At 54.5% G+C, this 22,150-nt stretch overlaps 1 protein-coding gene across 1 annotated transcript; it reads left to right on the top strand.

Annotated features, from left to right (window-relative positions):
* Nucleotides 1-4,588: 4,588 nt before the first annotated feature.
* Nucleotides 4,589-20,931, top strand: GDF6 (growth differentiation factor 6). Its single transcript, XM_032421683.1, has 2 exons — nucleotides 4,589-5,012; nucleotides 19,967-20,931. The coding sequence occupies exons 1-2, from the start codon at nucleotides 4,589-4,591 to the stop codon at nucleotides 20,929-20,931; spliced, it is 1,389 nt and encodes a 462-aa protein (XP_032277574.1).
* The last annotated feature ends 1,219 nt before the right edge of the window (nucleotides 20,932-22,150 follow it).

Genomic DNA, 22,150 nt, shown 5'->3' with positions numbered 1-22,150 from the left:
ATCAGATCACCACTTTTATCAGTTTATTCAGAATAGTGTAACGGTGGTCATAAACTATGAATGGGGACCCTACTCAAGAACATTTGTATTTTAACTAGGACTTTCTGAAGATGGTACCTCAAACAAAAGCAGTTATTTCATTTGTGCAAATATGTCACTAGACTATATTTCCAGAACCGGTCGCCTCCCCTGTGGGGAGGGCGCGCACAAAAAGTCAGATTTCTTCACTCACTTTTATAAAAGTTGCCTTTCGACTGGCACTTGAATGAAACATGACATAATAAAAGAGATAAACTCCTTTATTTCTTTAAGAGAATCTTTCTCCCTGGGTAACTATGAAATAATAACTTGAAGATAGTAGCAGCACGGATTTCAGATAGGAACAGGACAATTCTATTTGCTTTGGGTCCAATATTTCTGGGCACACGTATCTCTCATGTATGGCTGTTTTGTTGTCGAATGCTCCACACATCTCATTTGTGACTCTCTAGTTTCTTAAAATCATGCTAATGGATGTCACTCTCCCTTGTTTATCTTGCCAAGCTCCTGTAAACATTCCCCCTCCAGCGCGGGTTTGGTTCTCGGCAGTAACTCCGTCGTTGTCCACAGGGGGGCAGGACATACCATCCTGCCCAGCTGTTCCTGCTGCCTTCTGCGTGGGGGGAAAGAGCTCTCCGAGCACAGAATGCGGGGGGAAGCTGCCCTGGTGCCTACGGCCGACCTGGCCGACCTCGTTCAGCTCAAGGACCCCTTAGCCTTTTTTTTTAGGTTCTTCATAGATGAAACTACTGAAGAACTTATGAGAGAATCAAAGACTGGACTGAAAATTTAAATTCTATATACTAGTTCAAATTCTCAAACTGTTGTGAGAAGATCTGACAACATATGTTCACTTGTAGTTTTTTCTCTGTATCTTTATTTTTAACGCACCCATGCGCGTGCGTGCACACACACACACACACACACGCACACGCACACGCACACGCACACACAGAGCAAAGGCCTCGGCATGGCCTCCTCAACACTGGGGTGAATTCCTATTTGAAACATATCCATGAGGGAGGAAGAGATAAGGCTTTATACATTACTGTGGATCATTGTCACGACATTGGAAATATTTAAGTCACAAAGACTTGCCTCCCAGTCCTGACTGGACCAACTGACGACAATTTCGGCCTTGGGCCCAGCCGCTGTTTGTTTGCTCACCTGGGAGACAATGCAATTTCCTTGCCTAGACCAGAGGCTGGTGGCAATGAAAGGGAGGAATATCTGCCCTGGGGGAATCCTGGAGCCGGGAAGACAGACCACATCCTTTGTGGTCCCTGTCCCAGTGTCATTTACGCTAACACACCTCTCCATCTAGTGTGCTGAGAGATCCCAAGCCACAGCAAATAGGCTCATTACTTTGTTTCCTGTTTACCGATAACTTGTAGCTGATAATGATTGCTGTGAGCAAATGAAGAGAGAACATGCTGGGCTGCAGTTGCAGGCAGGAACATTCCTATTGGATGGGGGGGTCTGAAACCATGAATCATCATGAACCAGACTCCATACTGATAGAAATTAAAACACTGATAACACAAACCACAAGTGTTCATTTCCCCGAGGGAAGGGATGGAGAGAGACCACAAGGAGGAAGCCTCTCCTGGATGACACAGGAGAGGCGGATGTAAGAAGCCAGAAGCCGGGCAGGCCCGGCTAGACCACGTGCATCTCAGGGGTGACAGGTAGGCAGAAGGGGCGACGTGGCTTGTGCTGGTGAGCAATGAGTTTTGAGCCTGTGGTTTTGAAGAGGTGGCCTGCACAGGCCAGGAGGGAGGTGGTGAAGACTTGCAAAGAGGGGCAGAAAGGCACAGAGGAGAGATGTCGAGGACAATAGACTTGGCAGTGATACAAAACCAAGCCAAAAAAATGAAAAGAAGGGCCAGCAGACATGCTTTGGGCGTCGTATTAAGTGACAGGGCAGGATACAGCAAGGTATCTATCCCTAGATTGCAAGGATAGGGAAACCATGGGCATGACAAATAAAGAAGGAATGGAAGGGAACCCATAAAGGTAAAAACATTTTGATTTGGTGATTTGTTGGAGTGGCAAGAATCTGAGAAACAATTTTGTCCCGTTTCAGTTCCATTTCCTTTTATGTTGTTAATTTAGTAAATAATAAAAAATTTTAAAGCACAGAGAGAGGGAAGAAGATAAGGCTATGGTAAAGCACCTTTGAGTTTAAAGGTAGGAACCTGACAATTATGAAATCAAAACTAGGGGATATATATGGGATTGGGATAGGGCCATGGGGCATCTGTGGAGGAGAGGAGGAAGAGAGCAGCCGGCAGACTCTGGAGCAGTGTGACCTTGGGCCTCAGTTTCCCTACCTGTAAAATAGGGATAGTACAGCCCTTATAAGACCGTTTTGAAGATTAAATGAAATGATATAAGTAAAGGGCTTACAACCCCGCCAATACACAAGTTCTCTTAGGTGTTTGCCATGCCCTGGAGGAGGCCTAGTGTCCAGGACGGAAGGCATAGCCTAGACCTTAAGGCAGTTAAAGCATGAAGAGAGCGGGGATGTGCAACTTCGTCTCCTTGCAGTCAGGTGAGTGGACAGTTCAGGGACAGAAAAAGGCAGGGAAAAGCAAAAGTGAGAGGGGAACAGAAGATTGGGAACACACACATAAAAAGCAGTGTGGGAGGAAATCATCTGAGAGCAAATAAAACCATAAAGAAAAGAAAAAGTCAAGAATGAGAGATACTGGGGCGCCTGGGTGGCTCAGTTGGTTAAGCCTCTGCCTTCAGCTCAGGTCATGATCCCGGGGTCCTGGGATGGAGCCTCACCTAGGGCTCCCTGCTCAGCGGGGAGCCTGCTTCTCCCTCTCCCACTGCCTGCCCCTCTGCCTACTTGTGCTCTCTCTCTGTCTGTCAAATAAATAAATAAATAAACAAATAAATAAATAAAATATAAAAAAAAAGAATGAGAGACACTGGGTGGGCGAGCAATTCTTCTATGCTGGAATGGGAACCCTGGATTTGGGGTCCTGGCTGTGGGTTCTGTCCCTGGCTGCATGTCCTCTGGGCTGAGTGTCATTGGAAAAGTCACTCATCCCCTGTCTGTCTCATTTTTTAAATCTGTGAAAGTGAAAATAGTAAGGCCAACCTCACAGAGCTGTAGGGAGATGAAAGGAGAGCATTTTGCGGTTGGTGGCGGGACACCCAATAAATGCACAAGGAGACTCTACGTCCCTAGCATTCCAGGGCACAGAGCACTGTGGGAGAGAAGCGGCCCTCCGCCTTGACTTCCAGCGCTCAGGCCCGGGAGTGAACGAGGCAGTGGGCGGGGAAGACACGCACGGGGAATCTGGGGACAGATAAAGGAAACTCGTGATGGGGCGAGGCTGGGCTGAAGAGAAACAGATTGGGGAAGAGCTGCAAAGGGAGGGGTCCACTGAAAGAGGAGGGGTAGGCCGCGGGGGGAGAGGGTGGGAGGGCAGAGATGGGAGGGCAATGTGCGAAGAAAAGCAGGCTGGGGAAAGGGGGATTGGAATGCAGAAGGAACTTAGGGAAGGAGAAAGGATTGAAGGCGGGAGGGCAAGAAGAGAAAGAAAATGGGGATGCCGTGGAGGCGGGGGCCAGGCCGCGAGAGGAAAGAGGACCCGGGGAGCAGACCGAGGAGAAAAGAACCGGCTAAAGCCAGCGTCAGAAGAGGCTGGGGACTGCGAGAAGAGAGGCTGGGGCCTGCAGTAGAGCGCGGCAGCTTTTAGCATCCATCCAGACTCTAAAGACTCGTGGCCTTTGCCTGACCTCGAGGGTCGGGGACAGACGCCCTGTCTTTGTGGAGAGCGGTACCCCACCGAGAGAATGGGGCTGTTCGGGGCTGGGCCCTGCGCCTGGGACGCGGCGAGGCTTCGCTGGCCCCGGGCTGGCCCCTGAAGGCAGTGAACGGCCGGCCTGGAGGTTGGGGCCGAGGAAAGACGGTACCACGGCCACCCGGAGTCAGAGCGCAGTCCGCTGCAGAGGCGCCGGCCGGGAGCCGTCTCTGGGGGACGCCGCCGCCCCTTCCCTCCTCCCGGGCTGCACGCTCCCCGGACAGTGGAGGCGACCGGCGAGGCCCTAGGGCCCGCGCGGCGCCCCGGGGGGACCGAGCTTCGGACAGTGCTCGGGGGACTCTGGCGCTGTGGATGCTCCCGGCCTCCCCGCCGCCGGGCTACCGCGCCCGCCTTCCCCCGCCCAGCGCTCTGGGCCCGCTCTGCGCACGCCGCCCGGCAACCCCGCGCGCGTCCCGCGGGGGCGCTGCGCCTCCCAGCCACACCGACACACGGCGGCCCCTCTCCCCTACACCTCCTGGCCTCACCACCCGCCTCTCCTCCCACCCTCCGCTCCCCTCCTCTCCCCTCCCCTCCCCTCCTTCCCCTCCCCTCCCCTCCCGGCGAGGGGCGGGAGGGGGCGTGGCAGGGCCGGAGTTTGTGTGGCTGGGACCCGGCTCCTTGCACTCGGAGTCCGCGCGAGGAGCCGGGCCCCGGCCGCTGTCCAGCCGCTCCGTGCCCCTCGCGCCCTGCGCCGCCGCCTCTCCGGGAGACGCTGCCACTCGCTCGCCATGGATACTCCTAGAGTCCTGCTGTCGGCCGTCTTCCTCATCAGTTTCCTGTGGGATTTGCCCGGTTTCCAGCAGGCTTCCATCTCCTCCTCCTCGTCGTCCGCGGAGCTGGGCTCTGCCAAGGGAATGCGAAGTCGCAAGGAAGGGAAGATGCCGCGGGCGCCACGAGACAGTACCACGGCCCGGGCGCCCCTGGAGCGCCACGAGCCACGACCGCGGCCACAGGACGAGCCCCGGCGGCGGCCGCCGCAGCAGCCCCAAGGGCAGGAGCCTCCCGGCAGGGGCCCGCGCGTGGTGCCCCACGAGTACATGCTGTCAATTTACAGGACTTACTCCATCGCCGAGAAGCTGGGCATCAATGCCAGCTTTTTCCAGTCTTCCAAGTCGGCTAATACGATCACTAGCTTTGTAGACAGGGGACTAGGTAAGTGGCAAAGAAGATGCCCCACGCCTCTCTCCCTGGAGCTCCGCAGCCACGGCGCTGCTCCGGCTCTGGCAGGAGGCTACATTTGTGAATTCCCTTCCTGCTCTGGACACCTCCCCCTTTCTTTTCTTAAATTGTTTTTCTCAAGCGCAGTAAGTTTCTGAATGCGGCTGCAGATTTTATTCCAGTTTGCAATCCTCCCTTCCTCGCTTCCTTCTTTCCTTTCCTTCCTTTCTCTCTTCCTTCCTTCCTTCTTTCTCTTGTCTTTTGCAGAAAGCAGCTCGGTGGCCGCTCGTCTGGTGGCTGGTGGAGGAAGCGTGGAGGACGGGAGGTGGCAGACAAATGACTGGGTCTGGAGAGGGGCCGCGGCGGAGACTGAGGGCACACTTGCCACGGGGTCTCGGGTTGTGCGCGGAGCGCGGTACAAGGCCTGAGCTGCCGTGGCCGACCGGGCCGGGGCGGGGGGGGGGGGGGGGGGGGGGGGGGGGGGGGGGGGGGGGCGTTGGAAAGTCCCGAGCTCCCATCCGATCGGGGTGGGGGGAAAGCCGGCAGATGCGAGTCCCGCGGTCCGAGGAACAAGTCCGCGAACTGCATTGGGCAATGCCCTGACCCAGCCGCTGCACGGGTTCTCAGCCCTTCCCTGCACTGGATGTGGGGATCATCAGCCCGGCAGGAGCCCCGCGCCCTCGTGCGTTTTTTGCTCCTCCAGCGCGCTCACCGCTGCGAGACGGCCAGCGAGTAGTTTCTGCTAAGGCAGGGGCAGGGCAACTAAGTCTAGGGATTTGTTGGTACTTAATTCATATGGGTGCATGGATATGCACATCCACCTTTCCAGCCAGGCATCGCTCCTCTCTCTGAGCTCCCAGGGTCCCTGTCCCTGGTCCCCTCTGAGGGCGTGGGTGCAAGAGTGGGCGCCTTCGGAAACTCCTGCACCCACGCCTCGCCACCCGCGTTCGTCCGCGCGGTGAGTGCCTCCGAGAGAACCTCGAGCTCCTCTTGGTCCCAGAAACTGAGGAGGGATCCACAGGCGCCAGGAACTCAGCTCCTAAAGAGGGGAGACAATAACGTGGAAGGAGACAGGAAAGGAAGGGAGATGAAGGAAAGAAAAGGGAAAGGGGAGGAAGGGGACGTGAAGAAAGGAAGGAGAAGATTTAAAAAAAAAAAAAAAAGATTAAGGATAGAGACTTAGGTTCGCGGCTTTGACCACTTCCCCGCCTCCCACTTCCTCCCACTTCCAGGTCAATGAAAGTGGGGTGGCTCGGGAACCCGCGAGCGCCAGGGTTCAGGCGGACGGGGCTGCTCCCTCCCCGCCTGCCGTGAGTACACGCTCGTCCACGGAGCTTTTCGGAGGAGGCTAAGAGCCCCCAGGCCCCCAAGCCCCGGGCTCTTCCCGAGCTTCAGACCCCAGCCTCAACGCTTGTAGCCACCTTCCTTGTGGGCCAGGGTTCCTGCCCACGCTCGGTTCGCCGCTGCAGCCGAGGTCAGAGAGGTTCATGAGCTGCTGAAAGGTCCGGGCGGCAAATTAACGCCTGCTATTTTATGGTGATTTTAGGACTACTAAAGTCACCTTTGCAGATACACACGGCTTCTTCGTAGCGCTGCAACTGCATCCCTAACCTCCGTGCTGCCAGCGCAGCTCGCCCCCCCTCCCCCCCACCAGTCTTTGCCCTGCCTCGGTTGTCTCCCTTCCTCCAAATCGTCTTTACCGTCCGTCTTCTCTACTCCTCTAGTCAAAGACTACCCTGCACATCCCTAGTGGAGACACTAAGGAAGCTCAGAGAAAATAGCTCAAGAGGCCTTTCCCCAGGGGAAGGAATCCCGGAGGCCCAGGCTGGCGGGCGGTTGGGCGCAAGTTTTCTTTTCCCCAAAGGAAGTGGCAAGAATCTCCGCCCCTCCCCCAAGCAGGCACCCCTAACTCGTAAGCTTCGCCCTGCGAGTTTGGTACGGGACCAAGAGACACTGCAGGCTGTTCGGAGGTGTCTACCGAAGCCTGGGGCGTGCAGGCAGGAGTGGGAGGTCTCTGGGGGGTTCAGGTCCCGCGCAGACGCGGGCTCGCTTCACCCTTGCGGGCGCTGCATCCTCTCCCCCCGCACCGCTCTGGGCGTCCCCGGGCGCCGGAGGTAGGGAAAGGGACTGGCTGCGAGCCCAGGCCCAGGGGACCTCTGTTGCCGAGCCAAGGTCTCCAGGCTAGCCGGACCAAGATCCAGACGTCGGCTTCAACTCTGGAACGCGGTCCCCAGCCGGAGGAGACGCGGAGTGACCACTTGGACCGCAGCTTCGAAGGCACGGTCTCCTCCACGCTCTCAGGTTCCCAGCAAACGCGAAGAAGGGCAGTCAGTTGGCTGGGAAGGCTGTGCGGCTCGCCGCACGCCGCTCGGGGGTGAAGGAGTGCGGAGCCCAAGGCAGGAGGGGGCGCGCAGAGGAGGGGGTGTGTTGCGGGCTACAGCGCCAGCTTGATAAAGGGAAAGCCTCACTTTCCCTCTCACTGATTTTGATTTGATGTGTCACCGGCGGTGACCTCGGGCTGGACCTTCCGGGGCTTGCTTAGCATCGGGCCCCTGATTGGAGTGTTTCAACTCAGCGATCTAATTGAGGGTTCATGTCATAACACATCAAACGGTGTCTAGTCTCCCGTGATGGAAGGGACCCGCCAGCCGCGCATCCCCGGCTCCCCGCGAGGACTTCCGCCCCTCTCACGTGGGGACTCTGAACCGCGCCAAACCCGCCTACATCCCCTCCCCCACCCCGTGGATGGCGGGGCAAGGAGGAAAGAGCCGCGGCCAGCCGAGAGCTGGGCCAGCCGCGCTGACTTGGCGCCTTGCCTCGGGGATGTTTAAATCGCCGTCGAGTGCGGCAGGCTTGGCTTGGCGGAGCGGGGGACCCTCAGGGGGAGGAGCAAAGAAAATGGAAGGAATTCTGAAGCCTGTTCAGGAGGCATGAACTCCTTGCTCACGTACAATATTTGTAAATAGCCTTCCTCGCCCGGGAACCCCAGAAGCTCAAAAGTTACCCCTCAGGCTTGAGATTAAGAGTGGGCAAGCAGGGTTAAAAATTAGTCGGAAGTGATTGAAGAGCGCTTTGCGTCTATAAAGATAGCACATTCTCTATTACCTCACCCTTGCCACCTTCCCCCCCCACACACACCCAAAGAGGAGACCTTACTGCAAGTTTTATTTTCTAAATGTCCCTCCTTTCGATCTGCTCTCCAAACATCTAGGAGTAATACTAACCAACATATATTGAGCATTTACTGCATACCAAGTACTGTGCTAAAATCTGTTACCTGAATTATTTCATTTAATTCTAACAACCACCCCTGGGGAAAGTGCTATAATCACTGTTTTACAGGTGAATTAAGGAAGACAAAGAGGTTAAGTTAAGCAAGTTGCTTAAGGTCATACAGAGGGGCGAAGCACATATCCAATTCTAGATCCTGCATGCTTAACTATGGCACTACACGGGTAGGGTAAAGGGTGAAGAGGTTTCTAAGGATGGTGGCAGGAAGCAGAAGTTAAAAAAAAAATGGGCAGATTTCCCATCTGGTCTAATATTCTTCTGTGATTTCTTAAGATCCAGTTTGGAGTTGGAGTGGAACTTTGGATTTGAGGGTCGGAATCCGTGCTGTGCTTTGCTTCCTCTTTGTGCTCTCTGGAAAGGCACAAACCATGCTATCCCTGATCTTTAAATATTCCTCCATATTGTTCTCTTAAAATGATTTTGAATCCACAAAGATGGAAAGTGTGTGCAGGTGTGTGTTGGTGCAGTTATAAGATCAGAATGGATCAGGTTGGATATAGAGAAATTACAGTTAGCACATGGTGGAACCATTAAAAGGCCACTGGTACTGGAGCCCTAGGGCCCCAACCCTGGGGCCTGAGAAAGGCAGACAATTGGAACTTCTGTGAATTCAACGTGGCTGAGAGATAGAGGGGGAGAGAAAGAGAGAAACAAACCTCAGACTTTCCGTTTATGGATTGAGAAGTGCCACATAATTCCAACAAGGGGGGGAAGAAACCTCCCCCTTGGTTTGGGAAGAAACCAAATGAGTCTAGGAATACTGCTGCGAGTTCGGTTTCCAGATGATTTGGAAATAAGAAGACTCCTAAATTTTTTTTTTCTGGTTATTGTTGTTAGAATAGCCTTTTCAGAAAGGAGGCAGTAGGGAACAGATAAAAACCAAAAACGAGATCGGAATATCGGAACATCGAAACTTGACACCCTAGAAATGAATCGCTGAAAAGTTTGCCACCGCCCATTGTTGGCTTCTTGGTTTACCTTCTGGGTCGCGATTATCTGGGGGCAGGGCAGGACAACTGGGCTAGCCGTGCTGCGGGGAGGGTATTCTAAGAGCTGCAGAGCTCCCTCGCGATTGAAGTTCGTCTGGGACAGCATGTTTATGCAAAACAGCGAGTTTCTGGGTGGACCTGGGCCGCAGAGTGGCGTAATCAACGCAGCAGCGCTTTTGCCCCGACCCTGTTGTCGTTGGCAAACGGAAAATGAAATATAAGCAGGGAAGTATTTTAATGGGGACGGAGGGAATTCACAACTGTTAATTATTTGGTGACCTTGTATTCGATTTGTTTGAGTCCCTTATAAAAACACTAATGCAGACCAGACGGCCAAGTGAGGAAGCCGGCAGAAGGTTCCAATCTAGGCTTTATTTCCCCGGAAAGAGGGAACAGCCTTGGAAAAGGATTGCTGAGCATTCAAGTGTGCGTGTGAGAGCGCGCCCGCGTGCGCGCCGGCGTGGGGTTTGCATTGCTGTCCAGGTTCATGATCTTCTATCAGGCCTGTGGACTAGAAGGTCCCGGAAAAAGGCCTGGGGTGACGGAAGGAAGCCTTAAAGAAGGAGTTTGTTCTTCTCTTCTGGTTGCAATGATTAAAACATTTTAAAGGCCACAAACCACAAACGCCTTAGCCATTGGCTTGTTGTTAAGTATCAGTTACTGTCACCCCCATCCCTAAGGTCTTAAGGGTTGCCTTACAAGACTCTTACAAGGGCCACCTTAGCAAGTAAGTTAAGAACACCTAGTACCTTCTGCAGCGAAAGTGCAAGTGGGGCCAGAATCCAGGGCGAGCTTCCTCTGCAGGGGAGGCTAATTTGAAAAGGACTCCGAACGTTTTCCCCAGCGCGGGAGGCGCTTGGGCTCTGGGAGTTTGCGCGGTAGAGTTGCCGGTGGGGGAGGGGATTGAAAAACGTGCTCAAACATCCTTGTCTTTTCTCCACATTAAAACAAAACAAAACAAAACAAAACAAAAATTACCTAAACCACAGCCCACAGCAGGCCTTGAGAATCCCTCGTTCCGCAAACTGAATGAAGACATGAAACCTCCCCCTCGCGACCTGCGAGTTTGCGCGCCGCCTGGACCCGAAGGGAACGCGGGCGTTGCACAGGAGGTGGTCCTAACGCAACCGGGTTTTTTCCCAGTCGGAGTTCTCCGGGTTCTGGCGGCACGCCTCCTTGCAATTGGTGCCGTTTTCCTGGGGCGGCGACAGGGGAAGGAGAAGAGAAGGGGACGCAGAGGTGGGAGAAAGATGTTATGGTAGAGATAGGACAGAACGAAAACGGTTTCCTGGCAGGACTGCTGCGAGCAGTAAACGATGCAGAGCGCATCAACAATAATCCCGGGGGGCTCTTAAGTAAAGTGAAGGGCATTAGTTCAATAAATCCTCGGGTATGGAATAACCCTGGGCAAACGCTGCTCTCTGGACCCGGGGACCGTATCCCAGCCGAGGCCGCGAGGTGTGGTTAGCGGGAACGTGGGTCCTCCGCGTCCTTTCGTTGCTTGGCACCAACCGCCTCCCTGCCCGCCCCTCCCCGCCCTACCCCCGCCTCTCTTAAAGCCCTGGCTGTTTATTTTTAAGCTCAATGGTGGTTAAGTGGTGTCTTCTGTTTATAGGAATTAAATAGGTCCTCGTCGGCCTAATGGGTTCCAGGGTTGCTGTTCTCTGCCTTCCAGGACAGTCCATTAGCGCTGCTGGGGGCCGAGGGTTAGGTCGGCGTGGCGTGAGCCGCTGCAGGCGCCCGGCCGCACTGTCCAGCTTTCCAGAAGATGCGCGCGCCGCGCCGCCAGCGGCCCGGGGGTCTGGGGGCGGAGTTCGGCTTAGGGACGCGGTAGTGGGCGTGCTGGAGAGGAGAAGGGCGGGCCTCTGGCCCAGTCGGAAGCGGTTTAGCTGACCGAGCCGAGCAGAAAGTGGGGGCAGGAGCAGCGCGGAGGGTTGGCTTTGGGATCCCGGTGGTTTACACGCCCCCCTGCCCTTCCTGAAGAACGTAGGAACCAAAGAAAATCCGTGCGCCTGCTTTGCAAATCTGGCTTCCAGGCACCTCGGTCCAGCCCTCATCCCACTTCCCAGTAGACTGTGGCTCCCGCGCCCCGTGGGGAGGGAAATTGAATGTTAGACGATGGTCCACAGCTGCCACCGCGAATCTCATTCTGCTGCGACGTTAGTTCGGAAGTCAGCCCAAGGTGAGCGCAGTGGAGCAGAGTTTCCACTACCCCTCCTTCAGAAGCCGCGCCCGGCCCAAAACTTTCAAGAGCTCACCATTGAGGTTTCTCCTGCGCAGGAGCCCTGGGCACTCAAGTCCCTTCCTGTCCACACAACATGCCAATTTGAACCCCTCTCCCCACCTGCAAACCCGAGAACTGGTCGGGGAGGAGAAACCAAATAAAACGGGAACCTTTTCTTCTACTTTTGATCTCGAAACTCTCTAGTCGAAAGGCCTGCTCGTATTCCACCCCTGAAGGCTGCTTCGCGGCAGCATTTCCTCCTTCCCTCCAACCCTGGGCCTGTGTGGCTCCAGTGGGCTCCCAGTGACCCTGCTGGTCCGCAGTGCAGCGAGGGCGGCCCCTGGCACATCACCCGGTCCGGGCCCTGCACGCAGAGCTCCAAGGGAAGGGTAGTGACCTTCGGAGGACATGGGGACCCGGCGGAAAGGTGGGGAGAGAAGGGTACAGCTTGTGGCAATAGTACCGGGCTTCCGTTTGGATTTCATCTGCAGTGGTGTCAAATTCAGATTCTGGAAGCCCCGGGTGAGACTGCCCTGAAAAGAGAGCCCCGTGAAGTGTTCTTGATCTCGGCTTCGAATCACTGGTTCTTGAACCCCTCTCAAGAACGCGTGGCCACGAGGTTTCGCACTAAGTTCTTGGACCCCACTTTACAAGGAATCCATTTCATCTTAGAGAAACAAAAGAATCTCCTTGAAGCGCCTTGGGAGTCCTGTTGGGGTTGCGCAGTGTCCAGTGCTCAGGGGAGAGGGCTGGTCCTCGTCTCCCACCAGAACCTGGCCTTATTGCCACAGAAGGCTGTGCTGAGGCTAGGAGGGCTCCCGAAATTTGCCTTCCGTTGGGTGGCATCTGGGGTTCTCCTTCCCTCCCCTCCCACCCTCACTCATTTGCCTCTGGCTGGGCCAGAGCGTGGTGCACTAACACTGGGATTTCTCTGTGGGATCCAGGCAGGCCACCAGGCCTGCTTAATCCTGTGGGGTTCACAAGCCCCAGGCTTCTTGCAGGGAGGAGGGCGCCGTCTGCCAGGCTTGGGAGAAAGACTAGAAAAGCCTCTCCAGATTCCGTGGAGGACCCGCCTTGGGCCTCTCTGATCTTTGAAAGGAGGAAAGAAGCTGAGAAACGCAGGGCACACTATTGGAGAAAACACAGGAACCCAAGAGATCCAGAGAGAAGCTGGGCGGGTGCGTGTGTGGTGAGGAGACACACACCTGCCCACTGACTGGGCTTTCTCAGGTGACTTGCTCTGCATCTGGGCCCTGCACTCAGCCTCAGGAGCCATTCATTGCTACAGCCCATCTCCCCGCCAAATGTGCCTGGCCCTTTGCGGGTGAAGAACATCCGGAATGTCACCTTCATCCCCACCCCAGATTGGCTCTGTGGACAGATCGTGCCTCCTCCCTCCCAAAAGGGCTCCACAGTGGGAGGTGAGGAGTGGGGCAAGGAGACCAACCACCAGGCCTCTCAGGGCTGCATCTGCCCAGCCAGGGAGCCAAATGGATTAGCATCTGGGCTAGCGCTGGCCCTGAGCCCACAGAGGAGGGAACCTGCTGGGAGGGACCTATCCTTGATGAGGTTCTGGCTGGAGGTTCGTTGTTCACCTGGAAGTTGTGCGAGAGACCTCAGTAGTGGATGACATAATGACACAGGGGCACTGAGATGGATCTATGTGATGGGGGTGAGGCCACAACCCCTGTGGGCCTTACACTTCCCTGGACCTCAGATGAATAGGAACTGGAAGTCCTTGCTTCTCTCTTTACCCCTCTGCCCAGCGCCTTTCCTTCATTCACTTCTGGAAGTCCTTCCGAAATAAGTGGATTGCCTCTCCTCAAAGAAGGCCAAGAGGAGTATAGGTGCATCTTCTGCCTACCTGGATGTAGGCAGTTAGAGCGATATTGACTGCATTCGCTGGGCGCTTCTGTGTGTCATGCACAACCGGCCATGGGTGCCTTGACTCTGACCTTTACAATGACTCTGCAAAGTGGGGGATGGTTCTCCCATTTTACAGATGAGGCATATGAGTCTGGGAGAGATTATGTGACCTAGAGTATCCAGGGTCACCCAGCCAATAAGTCACAGATCAGGTTTCAAATCTATGTCTCTTAGACTCTACATTCCTGTGCTAATTCCATGTTGTCAGTAGTAACCAATATTTGCACATGTCTTCAGATAAATATCTTTCCTACTCTTTCTCTCATTTGCTACCCCTCCTTCAGTGACTCTGTGAGCTGGTGTTATCTTCATTTTGTAGGTGAGAGAATTGTTTCCCTGTAAGTTCTCGTTCAAAACTCCAGTTGTTAACATCCCTTCAGTTCTGCTGTTTAGGAAGTGATTTACTCTAGGAGACCAGAGATTGATGCCCTTCCCCCAAGCATGGGCTGCATGAAAGAGCAGGAGCCTTCTCAGGGTTTCTGCCAAACACAGAGTTCAAGGGCTGGGATGTCCAGGGTGGTGGCACAGATACTGGAGCCAGACTGCCATGTCTACCCCTTCGTATCTTGGGCAAGTTACTATTCAACAATCTGTATTTTAAGTTTTCTGGTCCATAACATGAGCATAGTAATGATATCCTTTTCTTTTCCATAGTTAGTTTTGAGGCTTAAGTGAGTTATGAGAATTTAGATTATGCATAGCAGATGGTAATTGCTACACCAGTGTTTGCTATTACGATTTTTATTTTGGATGGTCAAGCCAGAGCACCCAGTAGAGGCTGAATTGTGTGGACTGCCTCCTGAATCTGCCTTTCAGTGAGGATGCTTAGTAAGCTCAGCAGTTTGCAACAGATCTCAACAGAGCCAGGACTCAGGACAAGAATACAGGGGGAGGCTTAGGTTATTACTGTGTCCCAGGAGAGGGTAATCGTTGGAGCACGAAGTACTCAGAGGCCTTCACACCCCAGGGGAGAGGGCTGGTGGCTCATTTTTACTCACCTTGTACAGCGGACTCTATTTCCAACCTGTAGACTTTGGCACCTCAGGGCAGTGTTGAAGCTGAGTGATCTAGGGAACAAGCGACTCCAAATCTAGCCATGAAATCCCTGCGTGGAGATCTTCTTCCTTCTAGTAAAGGAAGAAAAAAGAAGATCCCGGGGGAACCCAGTTCGCCGGGAGTTGATGGCACCGGTGATGAATGTGTGTCGCGTGTCCTCCCTCCCTCTTTGCACCACCGCCCAATCAGAGCCGTGGAAGGGGGCGTGGCCGCAGGTCGGAGGGCGTAGGAATTAGGACCTTCAGATCTTGCCCTTCACTAGCTGCAGGACATTGGGCAAGTGAAGATACCTCGCAGAACCCCAGTTTCCTCATCTATAAATGAGTGTAACGGTAGAACGGGCCTCACACCCCGCGGTGAGGATTCAGGGACAGAGCCCATCAAAGCCCTGAGCACGTGCCTGCCGCAAAGGCGCGCCCCAGAAGCGCTCAGTGCTGCTGTTGGCTCGAAAATGACGGAGGTTGGGGGAAAGGCTTAACTGCAAAGACATCTGGAGTTTTCTTTGTAAAGATGGGTGCCGATCCCGCCCCTCCCATCCCTCCACCTAGGGAAGTGGGCGTGGGAAAGCCCACTATCATCTTGGCTCTCTGAGCCACCGCCTAGTCGCACCCCTAGATCTGCGCCCTCGGAGGACGTGGGGCGGGACGCGTGGCGGGGTGGCGGGTAGAGGCGGGTACGGGCCTGCCAGAGGCTTGGCCATTCAAAGGATGGGAGCCCGACGCGCACGGAGGAGCTCTCTGAGAGAGCTGGGGCCGCGGGGGCACCCTCGGCGCGACGAGTGACAGAAAATCCCGCAAGGACTCTGAAGAGGGATCTCAAGCAGCCTACATATCTCAGAGATGTCTTGGAAAAAATGCAGTGCGGGCCCTTCCCGCCCCAAACCAAATAAAGCTGCGGGTTTTTGGAAACCCTCAGCAGGGTGGCCCAGCTGAGCTGGCCCCAGCAGGAACAGCCCTGGGGGACCCTCAAGACACATTCCCTGCCGCTGCGCGTCTCTCGCTGAGGCTGCCCTCCTGGGGCTCAGGTTCCCGGGTGTCTGGTCTTTGGTGCCCTGAGCATCCTTTCCTTTCTGATCTGGTGTGTTTCTTAGCTTCCTCCAGCCAAGCACTGAGGCTTCGACCTGCACTGATGACTTTACCTTCCTAGGCCAATTTTCTCATTTAAAATGGGTGTTATAGTCCCTGCCTTGCAAGTGATTAGTTCTTTTTCCCCGTGTCCTCATTTGCGTCTTTTTAAAAATTGTTTATCAAATCCCATACCAGATGTGCATGTTTGAGGTCTCCTCACCTCAGCCTTTTACCAACTTGCTCTTAATTCAAAAAAGGCTGACCTATTTATGAAGACTTTTCTTCAAATATGCAGACGGTTTGTTCCTTCTTTCTCCTCTCCTTCCCTTCCTTCCTCTATCCACCCACCTGGGAAAATTGATAAGCACAAATTCAGCAATTGTAACTTGAAAGGTCTGTACCTCCGTCTAATACACAGCAAACGCTGAATTAACTGGGTTTGAGCCAAGCTGTAACAAACCAGGTCCATGCAAATTAAAAGCAAAGTAAAAACTCCCATGATTTATTACTGATTGATTTCAATTCAAAGGCCTAAAGCTTAGGATTCACTTCCAAGTTGTTAAAAAAAAAAAAAAAGTGCCACAGACGGAATGAAAAGTGCATGTTTCTAGGGAGGGGGATGGGAGAGAGGGTCATTTGGTGCTATCGGCCCCAATTTATAAAGGACTTCAGCCCTCATTTACACAGGACTTAATGGGAGAGGAGGCTTGTGGAAGGGAATGTGAAGGGCTGGCTTCCCACCCACAGGTGGCCATGGTGGCAGGGCCAGGCTTTTTGATGCCAGGTCAGCAGGCAAAGTGTCTTCAGGGTCACAGGGGCTGGTGGTGTGTGCACTCCCCAGGTCGGATGCCTCCTCTGGGCTATTTCTGTGATTCATGGCTCCAGAGCAGGTCCAGACAGGTGGGGAATGTAGTCGGTAGGAGAGCTGTGCAGAGTTGCCACCTTCTTGGACCCTCTGTTAAGGGGTTAGAGGTTCTGGAGACCCAGTGAGAGTACATGTGGCAGAAAGAGTAAAAAAAAAAATGTGGGGGTGGCTGTGGGGTGGGGGCAAAAAGGAGCTGAGAGAAATAGTGACTTGGTTCTGGTGAGTACCACCTTAGACCCTGCCCTGGGTCCTGTGCTTTGGAGGACCCTGTTTTGCCCGGCCCCCAGTGGCTCCTGATCCACAAGGTGGGGAAATGGGGAAATCTAAAGAGCCAAGGAAACATGCTCATCTCAATTAGTGATTCTTAAAGTGGGATCCCAGACCAGCAGAATCAGCATTACCTGGGAACTGAGAAAAATGCAAATTCTGGGCTCCACAACAACCCCCTGGGGCCTGAGAGAAGTGAGAAGTTCTATTTCTAACAAGGGTGATGCTGTATGATGTGATGCTTATCTTGCAGATTTAGGGACGCTTATAGGTTTAGTGGCCTTGAGAGCTACTACTCTACTGTGGTACCCAAACCATAGAGCTCTTGCCCAAATAGCCCAGGGCCCCCTTCCAGGGCCCGGGCAGCTGCTTCATTGGGTCTGTCCTGCAGAGAGTGTATGGACACCAGTGAAACATGCCTGGGCAGCCCGGACCTGTGAGCAAGGGTGTCCACAGTCATGCAGGCGTGGCTGCTCAAGCTGTGGGATGGAGCTGGTATGGAAAGGGAAGGGGGCAGGTTACAGAATGAAGTCCCCATTTGCACTCTTTCCTTGAGCCCTGGAAAGATTACGAGCTGGCTGGTCTTGCTAGAAAGATCATCAGAAATCCCAGGGCTGCAGAATCAGCAGAGCCCTCTACAGATGCTTTCCTCTGTTCTGACCATTCTTGAGGACCAGAGAAATGTGACTCGGCCTACAGACTAACCATTATTAGCCCCCACTTTTTTAGAAAAAGAGTAAAAACAAAAGAAGGCTGATTTCTCCATGTTTCATGAGAGAGAAATAAATTACCCTTTACACCTTCCTATGCTCTCCAGCCAGTGACAAACTGTCTTAAGAGTTATGTAAGCAGAGATGGAAATGATTTCCTTCTGGCGTCCATGTTTTATTCCCAGCAAGGCCTGTGAATGTAGTTTGGACGGTATCCCCCGTCCCTCATACCCCAGCCATTGCTGGTTGCTTTTAAACTCTACTACCTGCACTCCATTAGAGAGGCAATGGGGCAGTGGGGCTTAGTGGCTAAATGTTCCAACTCTGGAATTAAATAGACTTAAGTTTGGATCTCAACTTTTACCACTTACTAGCTGTCAGACTTCAGTAATCAACTTAATTTCTCCAAACCTTGGTTTTCCCGCCTGTAAAATGGGAACTATCTACCTCACAGAACTGGTCTGTGCTTGCAGATAAAGTAAGGATGAAAAATATGTCAGCCCTCACAATACTTAGCTGGTGCAGCAAATGCCTTCGGTTTGTCCCTCTCATCACATCTTTCGTTGGGGGAGAGAGAAATATGAGAGGCAAGAAAGTGAAGCCTAAGGCAATAGGTCCAGAGATCTGGGTGGTGGCTGAAGGTTGTCAGACGCAGGTTTCTTTAAAGGAGGAGAAGAAAGTGTGCTGAGTTCCCACTGATTTTAATGTGACCCTGGTCGGTTTGAAGGTCTTGGCTTCCATAAATCAACCGCCTCCAGCAGCTTTTCCCTCTTCACCTCTCTAACCCTTCCCACAGCTCCATCTCAGGTTGGGACATGTGCCTGAGAGTGAGGTAGCCTGCCCTGCAGGCAGCCCGGACTGGGGACTGGGTTTGGCTGAGGCTCCAGGTCCAGTGCCCTGGGGCTACATCGGACAGGCAGTGAGGGTCCGACCGGGACCCAGTGACACTTTTACTGTTGAAATCGAACCAAACTTTACTAGCTTCTGGGGAAAGCTGGGGGCTTTGGGGATTTTTGTATTTGCTGGGTTGTAAATATTTTATGAGAAGGCAGCCCAGGAAAATCTGGTTAGCTTTCCGCCTTGCACACTGAAGTGGGGTTGGCTTCATGCACAAATGCGTCAAAAAAGAAGTTTTGCCTTGGTCCCAAAGAATTCATCTTGGATCTTAAAAGCCTGTTATTCCCCGCACCCCCCCCCCCCATTATGTGCCCTAAATTTCTTTTTCTTATTTGTAACCAAAAATTTAATCTTCAAAAGATTAGTTCCAAAGCAAGATTTCAAGTTGGGTGGGTGGGTGGAGGGGAGAATGTCACTGTGTGTGTGTTTGAGGTTTTATCCTGATGTATTTCTCATTGACTGCAGGGTCTTCTCAATGGATAGTTGCCTGGTGTGTGTGTGTGTGTGTGTGTGTGTGTGTGTGTGTGTGTGTGTGTGTGTTCTTTTGCCTCACCCCCCCACCCCCACCCCCGGCAGACTTCTGAAAGCTTGGTTGCTCTTTTGTTAGTTGTTGAAATGGTTGGTGAATTTGAAAAAGGAAGCAAGCAAGCAAGCAATCCCGTAGCAGATCTTCATTCTGTCAGCTTTGTGCTGGGCCTAAATACTTCAGCAAAAGTGTCTAAGGGGCAGCAACGCTCCCCGAGACCAGGAGGTCTAACTAGGGCTGCATCTTCAAATCATCTTGGAGCTTAAAAACAAAAACAAAACCCAAAATGAACAAACAAAATCTAGCAAAAACCCAGTACCCAGGCTCTGTCCAGAGACCTTGTCTCAATTGGTTAAAGCAAGCCCTGGCACTGGTAATTTTTAAATTCTCTGGATGATTATAAGGGGCACCCAGAGTGGGAATAACTGCTCTGGAAGTTTCCACTTACTGACCAGCATGTACTCCAGGTCAGGCACGGCTGCGGTACGACGGACAGGACATGGTCCTAGCTCCTATGGGCCAGTGGAGGCGGGGCAGGGTGTTGCTGGGAAAGACAGACCACTAAGGAGACAAATAGAAACGAGGTCACCGTAGATAGTGCTAAGTGGGGTGAGATAATAAACCCGGGTCCTGTGATAGTGACCGAGGGAGGCTACTTTAGATCGGGGTGGTCGAAGATGGCCTCTCGGAGGAGGCGACGTTTGGACCGAGACGTGAATGATGAGAACGACGAGCCAGTCAGCCGAAAGGAGGTCTGGGGGAAGCGCGGCCCGGGCCCACGACCACAAAGGGCACATTAGTGGTTACGCAGGCTCCTGGGGGAAAACCCGGGAGGCCGCCGCCGCAGCCGCCGCTCCAGCAGCCACCGACTTCCGCCCTGGGAGTCCCGGGCTGACCGGGGGGTGAGGGGGTGGTGCGGGGGGGGGGGGGGCCTGCCCTGGTGCTCCCCCTCCCCTAGCTGCGCACGGGCCCGGGCGGGGAGCCGGGGTGGTCAGGCCCCGGGCTGGCCGAGCTGGACTCCCAGCCGGCCTGCCCCGCTGCCCGCCCTTTTCCTCCCGGGCGCGGCCGCAGAGCACCGGGCTGATCTCCCCCTTAAGTGAAACTGACTGTAATGATTTTTTATCTCGCAGACGATCTCTCGCACACTCCTCTCCGGAGACAGAAGTATTTGTTTGATGTGTCCACGCTCTCAGACAAAGAAGAGCTGGTGGGCGCGGAGCTGCGGCTCTTTCGCCAGGAGCCCGCAACGCCCTGGGGGCCACCGGCCGGGCGGCTCCACGTGCAGCTCTTCCCCTGCTTGTCGCCCCTGCTGCTGGACGCGCGGACCCTGGACCCGCAGGGGGCGCCCCGGGCCGGCTGGGAAGTCTTCGACGTGTGGCAGGGCCTGCGCCAGCAGCCTTGGAAGCAGCTGTGCTTGGAGCTGCGGGCCGCGTGGGGCGAGCCGGGAGCCGGGGAGGCCGAGGCACGCGCGCCGGCGCCCCAGCAGCCGCCGCCCCCGGACCTGCGGAGTCTGGGCTTCGGCCGGAGGGTGCGGCCCCCCCAGGAGCGCGCCCTGCTCGTCGTGTTCACCAGATCCCAGCGCAAGAACCTGTTCGCCGAGATGCGCGAACAGCTGGGCTCGGCCGAGGTCGCGGGCCCCGGCGGCGCCGGCGCCGAGGGGTCGTGGCCGCCGCCGTCGGGCGCCCCGGACGCCGGGCCTTGGCTGCCCTCGCCCGGCCGCCGGCGGCGGCGCACAGCCTTCGCCAGCCGCCACGGTAAGCGGCACGGCAAGAAGTCGAGGCTGCGCTGCAGCAAGAAGCCCCTGCACGTGAACTTCAAGGAGCTGGGCTGGGACGACTGGATTATCGCGCCCCTGGAGTACGAGGCCTACCACTGCGAAGGCGTGTGCGACTTCCCGCTGCGCTCGCACCTGGAGCCCACCAACCACGCCATCATCCAGACGTTGATGAACTCCATGGATCCCGGCTCCACCCCGCCCAGCTGCTGTGTGCCCACCAAATTGACTCCCATCAGCATCCTGTACATCGACGCGGGCAATAACGTGGTCTACAAGCAGTACGAGGACATGGTGGTGGAGTCCTGCGGCTGCAGGTAGCGGCGCCTTTCCTGCCGCCTTGGCCCCTGACGGCGGGGGAGGCCTGACTGCAGAGAGGCCGAGGAGCTGGCCTCGGCGGAGGCAGAGGGTGGGAGGAACAGCCTGGACGTGCAGCCGGGTGGGAGAGGAGGGAGCTCAGCCTTCCCAGAACCTTCCACCTGCCAGCCCCGAGGGAGATACGGATTTTCACACCTTGCCTGGCCACCCAGGAAAAACAAGCCAAGGAGGATTTCTTTAGTTGTTGTCGTTTTTTCCTTTTTCTTTATTGTTGTGGCTTTGGATTTCCTTGTGTGCCTCACAGGTTTTGATAGGAGGTGGGGGGCGGGGAGACGCAGACCTGGTGCTCAACGGCTCCATGGATTGAAAAATGTATCGTTTAAGAAGAGAAACAGTGTGGGAGGAAGAATCACCTTTGACCACGTCTTGGTTTGATTGTTTTCTACCCATGCAAAGAAGGTGGGGTTTTCTCCGGCCATGTCATAGCCTGTGCCTTGTGACCTCCCGAGCAGAGAGTGTTCCAATAGAGGAATTAGCACGGAGAATAAGAAAGCCAGGAAGGGCCCTGCCTTTAGAAGAACTTGCTTGTATACCGGGCTCTGCCCTGGCCTCTCCCAGTGCAGGGAGCCGGCAACCGGCATCTCACTCAAGGGGGCTCAGGTCGCTGCCTTTACTGTTGCTTTTTCTGGTCGGGGAAAGGGGAACTGGTATGGATGGAATGACAAGAATGAGTCCAAATGGAACCCCCTGAAGGATAATGAGAAACCACCAGGCCTGCCTCTGAGGGGGCTGACACTGAGGTGTATGAACCAGGCTGGAGGTAACCCAGGAAAGGCCCTTCTGTGGGGTCTGTTTCTAATTGATTTCTTTGAACAGAGTTTGCCAAAATTCAGACATCCCCTCTTAAGGGGAAGGTGATTTTCCAGTTAAACAAAAAGCGAGTAGGGGATGGGAAGCTATATAAATAAGGTAAGAGGTGCGGAGAAGGGGGAATGAGCCAAGAAGCAGAGGCTGAAGTCGGGAGGGGAGGTGGTGGGCCCCTCAGAAGGATGGGGACATAGGGGCCAGTCCAGAAGCAGGGAAGAGGGATTCCGGTCCCTGTGCCCAGAGATTTCTTTCACATCTATGTTCCCTCCCTTCTCTCTTAACATTCCTGAAAGATTACCTACCAGCCGGCGATAGCCCAGGGCTCCCCCAAAAGAATTGTTTCAGATTGTAATTA

Source organism: Phoca vitulina, unplaced genomic scaffold, assembly GCF_004348235.1.
Source record: "Phoca vitulina isolate PV1807 unplaced genomic scaffold, GSC_HSeal_1.0 scaffold25, whole genome shotgun sequence".
Classification (NCBI taxonomy): Eukaryota; Metazoa; Chordata; class Mammalia; order Carnivora; family Phocidae; genus Phoca; species Phoca vitulina.
The sequence above is the reverse complement of the archived record's forward strand: the minus strand, read 5'-3'. Positions and strand labels throughout refer to the sequence as shown.